The sequence below is a fragment of the Condylura cristata genome, unplaced genomic scaffold (genome assembly GCF_000260355.1).
Source record: "Condylura cristata isolate star-nosed mole 26May11 unplaced genomic scaffold, ConCri1.0 scaffold00026, whole genome shotgun sequence".
NCBI classification, from domain to species: Eukaryota; Metazoa; Chordata; class Mammalia; order Eulipotyphla; family Talpidae; genus Condylura; species Condylura cristata.
In genome coordinates, this window is record NW_004567127.1 from 616,460 (window position 1) to 622,172 (window position 5,713).

The 5,713-nt window shown below is 67.7% G+C and overlaps 1 protein-coding gene across 1 annotated transcript in view; it reads left to right on the forward strand.

Moving 5' to 3' along the window:
* Positions 1-5,713, forward strand: part of FAM63A (family with sequence similarity 63, member A) — a 7,356-nt gene continuing 1,643 nt past the window's right edge. Inside the window, exons 1-10 of the mRNA XM_004689446.2 lie at positions 1-40; positions 1,212-1,321; positions 1,735-2,406; positions 2,725-2,782; positions 3,133-3,197; positions 3,560-3,718; positions 4,184-4,286; positions 4,415-4,557; positions 5,153-5,332; positions 5,482-5,631. Of these exons, the coding sequence (XP_004689503.1) occupies positions 1,957-2,406; positions 2,725-2,782; positions 3,133-3,197; positions 3,560-3,718; positions 4,184-4,286; positions 4,415-4,557; positions 5,153-5,332; positions 5,482-5,631 (1,308 nt within the window). The 5' untranslated portion in view covers positions 1-40; positions 1,212-1,321; positions 1,735-1,956. The remainder of the gene's footprint in view (positions 41-1,211; positions 1,322-1,734; positions 2,407-2,724; positions 2,783-3,132; positions 3,198-3,559; positions 3,719-4,183; positions 4,287-4,414; positions 4,558-5,152; positions 5,333-5,481; positions 5,632-5,713) is intronic.

Sequence of the window (5,713 nt, forward strand, 5' to 3'; positions counted from 1 at the left end):
GCCAGAGCCCACCGCGGCGGAGCGGCGCCACTTCTTTGAGGTAAAAACTTTGTTTGACCGGCTCCCTCCTCCATCGGCAGCTTCCCGCCAGCCCCGGCCCTGGCGAGGGCACCTTCGCCTTTGGTGGCACCTTCGCCTTCGGTGTCCACAGTCTGGAGCGGGGCTGAGGCAGGAGGAATATTGAAAGGGACGCTGCTCCTGCCGGTCACTTCCCTCCTGTAACGGAAACTTCCCCTCCTCCTTGCAAGCCTACAAGCCAGTAGTCGGGGCTGGATGGGGGTTCTGGCTTGTCCTGCCAGGCCACTTCAGGGCGAGGGTGCTTGCAGACTGGTCAGGCTGGAGCCAGCCTGTCCTGGGGCTCACCCACCTGGGGCCAGGAGGCTGCAGGCTCTGAGGATCACTCTGGCTGGAAAGTGAGACCCTGAGCTGTTGGGGGGTGCTCCCCCTTTCCTGCCCTGAGCCACCGCGCCTGCTGGGGTGCACCCAGTGCCAGCTCCTGGGCCTCCTCCCAGGACTGGGCCACGGCTTTGCCTGGCACAGCTGCGCCCTGCCCCTCTGGCGCCAGCTGCGGGGATCTGGCTCATGGCGCCGCCAGCCTCCCTGCCCCCCTTAACTATTGATCCTTTCTGGCATTGAACCAGAAAGATAAGAAATGAGCCCCACTCTGAGATTTAACTTTTTCTGGTGTCTGCTTCTGGGGCTCATCCTGGGGTGGGGGCCCGGGGCAGGGGAAGGAGAGCAAAAAAAGTGTGAGGTCTGCACGCGATTGCGATTTCTGCTGCCCTGATTCTAAATTGACGGTGTAATACCATGAGCTACAGCGAGGACAAGTCACCCGGAGTCAGCAGTCGGTCATGCCTGCTGCTCTTCCGCTTCGTCCGTCCCCCAGGCCTCCCAGCGGCAGTTTTGACCAGTTTACATGAGGGAACTTGATCTCAGGTTAGAATGAAACTAGAGAAAGGACCGCACTTCTGAGCAGCTCAATGTCCCCCCTTTTCTCATCCTGAGCAAGGGGGAGAGGGAGGAGGGCGAGGACAAGGTTTGCCTTTTGTTCTCCCTGAACTGCTGGGTCTGGAGCTGGTGCAGAGGCCGGTTAGACCGGTCTGCCCGGAGGCCCTGAGCGGCCTGGAAGGGAGTGGACAGGAAGAGCCGCCCTGCCCCGCCCAGTGCTTTTGATGTAAACCAGTAATCAGCTTTTTCCTATTCCGTAGAAACAGAAGGGCGAGCACAGCCGGTGTCTTTGGCGAGCGCAGAGGACCGAGGCCAGCGCGCCAGCTCAGCCCCGGAGTCCAGGCGTCCAGGGAAGCCTGCCCAGACTCTGGTGGGTGGGCGCGTCGGTGCCAGAGGTGGCTCCGGGACCAGCCCCTGTGGGGCTGCGCTTCTGCCAGCCACAGGAAGCCCCGCCCACGACTCCTGGCTGGGCCCGGATGGTGTGCAGGGGAGGCCCCAGGAGAGAGGGGACCCTCCTCCCCAGAGCCCCGGTCTGGGGCGCGTCCAGGCTCTGTGCTCTATCCTCACCCCAGCGGGGTGTGCAGCTCCTCCCCTTCCGGAGGACCCGGTGGCCTGTGTGTGCCCCAGCAGCCCAGGCGGCACCCCCGGCTCCCGCAGTGTGAGGTGGACAGCCCTCAGTGACCATCAGTGGAGCTCTGACACTGTCCCTCTGTCCCCCCGTCTGTTTCTCCTGTCCATCTCCCCGCCGTTCCTGCTCCTGCCCTGACCGCACTGCACCGCCAGGCCGGAGCCCGGAGCCGCACTGCACACTCCAAGGAGCCCTCTGTCCACCACGCCGGGGCTGCTGCTCGGCCTGCAGGGACTGCAGGCCCCAGCCCACCACGCCAGCCCCGCCCCAGGCCTTTTCTAGACCCATGAGCTCCTCCCTGGCGCCAGCTCTCCGTCGCCGGCCACGCCTGGGTTAGGCCGGCTTCTGGACAGCAGGGCCTCCGGGCCCCTCTGACCATGGAGCACCCTGAGCCCGGGGCCGGCGGTGGAACCGGGACCGCAGGCCTGGGGAGCCCTGACCACCGGGACACTCTGTCAGAACTGGACAAACTGCCTCAAGACACGGGCCGTGGAGAGGCTGCCGGGGCCAGCGAACAGGACCCCGTAGGACCCGCTTCGCTGCCTGCCCAGAGCCAGGGTGACCTCCAGCCTCTGCCGCCCGATGGTCCCGCCAGCGGGGCCGGGCACCCCAACCAGGCTGCCCCTGAGGAGCCGGTGGGGCCCGAGGGGGCGAGCCCCAGGCCCCAGGAGGCCCCCCAGTCCCCCAGGGCCCGGCAGCCCGAGCAAGATTTCTACTGTGTCAAGTGGATCTCCTGGAAGGGCCAGCAGACGCCCATCATCCTGCAGAACGCCAACGGCCCCTGCCCACTGCTCGCCATCATCAACATCCTCCTCCTGCAGTGGAAGGTAAGAGGAGTCGGGGCAGCTCATTATCGGGGGGCGTCCTCTGCCCTGCCCCGCCCCTTGACCACCCTGATTTTCTCAAACTGGTGTATCTCTCTACATCTCCAACTGGAACAGAGATAAGTGTTCATGAAACAAAAGATGCCCTGGGCTGCCGTGTCCTCTCTGGCCGGGGAGGACAGCTGCGTCACGGCCATTCCCGCCTGCTGCCAGCCGGGGGTCCCCATGCCCCCCTCCTCCCATCCGGCTATGGCTCCCCCCAGTATTCTGTGGAGGAAGGTAGCTCCCCGGCTAACCCTGGGGTCGCCCCTCCTGCCCCAGGTGAAGCTGCCCCCCCAGAAGGAGGTCATCACGTCGGAGGAGCTCATGGCCCATCTTGGTACGTGGCCAGGCCGTGAAGGGAACCGCCTGGAGATTCGAGCTGACCACCCAGCTGGACATCCAGAACGCGAGGGGCTCCCGTGGCCTCCGCCGGGGCGGGGCGGCTCGTCTGCCGGGCCTTTCTGGGGCGTGAGCAGCGAGTCGGGTGTCGGGTCTGCGGCGCCCCCGGCCGCCCCGAGCTTTCCCGGGCGGCTTTGCGTGGGCCCGTCTCTGCCTCTGAGACGTGGCAGGTTTGGATTCCAGATGACAAGGCCCTTCCCAGCTCTGAAAGTCTGGGGTTGTGTGGCAGCAGCCCCTCTCTGAAGAGGGGCCGCCTTAGCCCAGGGCCTGACCCGCCCTGTCTCCTAGGGGACCGCCTCCTGAGCATCAGGCCACAGGAGAAGGCCGAGGGGCTTCAGCTCAACTTCCAGCAGGTGAGCCAAGGTCTGCGAGGAAAGGGCTTTACGGCTGGGGGCACGAGGCCATCAAGGGAAGCCTCCTGCTCTCCTCCACGGGCCCCCGACTATGATTTCTTCTTGCAGGAGGAAGGGAAGGAAATGTCTCTCACTCAGACATTGGTTCACCTACCTGAGAGGAAGGGTGGAGGTGGAGCGGGGTTGGCGGAGGGACTTAGAGGAGAACCAGCGGGGGGCACAGAGGCTGGTTTCTGGAGGGGGGGCTGGGGTGTCATTCCCCGCCCCCCCCACGCGCTGAAATAAAGTCAGCATGTAACACCGGAGCGCGTCGGCCTCACAGGCGTGGGCTGGTTTGAGGACCGCTCTCCTTTCTCCCCCAGAACGTGGACGACGCGATGACCGTGCTGCCCAAACTGGCCACGGGCCTGGACGTCAATGTGAGGTTCACGGGCGTCTCGGACTTCGAGTACACGCCCGAGTGCAGCATCTTCGACTTGCTGGGCACCCCCCTGTACCACGGCTGGCTGGTCGACCCCCAGGTGCGGCCGTCTGCAGCCCAGCTGGCTCGGGAAGGCAGGCGTGTGCCCCGCTGCTCCTCGGGCGGCCCTTGAGGCAAACTCAAAACGGGCAAAGCGGCGGGCAAACGGCTCGGCTCTTTTTTGTTTTTTAAGATGTTGTGTGCAGACAGCTGAGGTACCGGCTGGAGGTGCAGGGCGGTGAGGAGTCAGCAGAGACAGGGTGGGGCGCAGGGCAGGCGGCTTGACAAAGTCCACAGCGGAGGGTGCCGCGGGGAGACGGAGAGGCTGCCGCGCCCTGGGGTGCGGGGGGGTCCCCGGCCGGTGCGGGCTCCTGCAGCGTCCCCCGCGGGCTGCGCCCCAGCGAGGCCTGATGGGCTGTCAGACGCCCCAAGTTTCGGGAGCCGTCGGCCACAGGGCTGCCGCTTCTGCGTGCTTGGCGCCTTTCCTCCCTGAATGCCCCCCTCTGGCTCTGTCCCTGTGCCCCAGAGCCCCGAGGCGGCGGCCGCAGTGGGGAAACTGAGCTACAACCAGCTGGTGGAGAAGATCATCGCCTGCAAGCACTCCAGCGACACCGGCCTGGTGACGGAAGGTGACCGCCCCTCCCTGGGGTCCCCGGTGCGGCGGCGGGCGGCGGTGTCCCCGTCCGCCACAGCCAGGCTCCAGGAGGGGTCTCCGCCCCTCTCGGCGCCGGCCCATCCAGCCGCCCCGCGCCCGCAGGCCTGATCGCCGAGCAGTTCCTGGAGACCACGGCGGCCCAGCTCACCTACCACGGCCTGTGCGAGCTGACGGCGGCCGCCAAGGAGGGGGAGCTCAGTGTCTTCTTCCGAAACAACCACTTCAGCACCATGACCAAGCACAAGGTGGGGAGGCTCAGCGGGGGGCGGGGGCGGGGGTGGGGCCCGGACCGCTGCTCGGGCCTCTGTCCCGGTTCCGTGTTCTATCAGGGCCCCCAGGCCTCTGGGCCCTCCCCGGGTGACCACGGCCGCTGCCCAGGCCTCCTCACGTGGGCCCTGCACCGACCGGTCAGCCGTGGCCTAGAACGTGGCGGGAGAGGGTCGGCTCCGACTGTTCCTGCGGGGAAGGGCTGGGGGCGGGCTGCGGCCGGCAGGAAAGTCTCATCCTCTCGCGGGAAGGGGAGGGCTTCGGACACGCGGGCTGCCACCGCTGGACAGTGCCGAAAGGCCAGGGTGGGGCAGGAGAGCGGAGGCCTTTGGCGCCCGAGGGATCGTCTTCCTGGCCCCCAAGGGCCAGCGGACCCTGGGGAGCGGGATCTCACGTGGGGCCCCGGCCGGGAGGCCCTCGGGCTCGACCACGCCGCTGCCGCACTCACACCCACTGGCCACGGGCTCGGGCGGCCCTGCCCTCTGCCGCCCGCCCGCCGGCCTCCGCACAGCCGGTCAGCCCGCCCAGGCGCCGCCTCCAGGTCTGGGCTGACCGCCCCCCCGCCCCCCGCAGAGCCACCTGTACCTGCTGGTCACGGACCAGGGCTTCCTGCAGGAGGGGCAGGTGGTGTGGGAAAGCCTGCACAGCGTGGACGGGGACAGCTGCTTCTGCGACTCCGACTTCCGCCTCAGCCACTGCCCGGGCCCGGACGGCGCGGCCGGCCCCGCCGAGCGGCAGCGGCAGGCAGAGCAGGTGCGGCCGGACAGTCCCGCTCACCCCTCAGGCGCGCCTGTGCCGGTCGCTCCTGGCCGGCGACAGTGCGCTTGCCGGGCTGAGGGGCCGAGGGCTGGGGAGCCTCCGGGTGGCCCCACACGCCAGCTCACGCTCCGCCCTGCCCCCAGGACTACCTGGCGGCCTTGTCCCTGCAGCCGCAGGGCGCCTCGGGCCTCAGTGACCTGGAGCTGGCCCGGCAGCTTCAGCAGGAGGAGTACCAGCCCGCCGGCCGGCCGGGCCCGCGGAGCGCACACCCGCGGACAGAGCGTCTTTGTGGGGTGCGCCTAGGAGGCGCCTTCTCAGGACCTGCACTGCCGTCGCCTTGGACTCGAAGGGAGGCTTGTAAGATATTCACGGAAT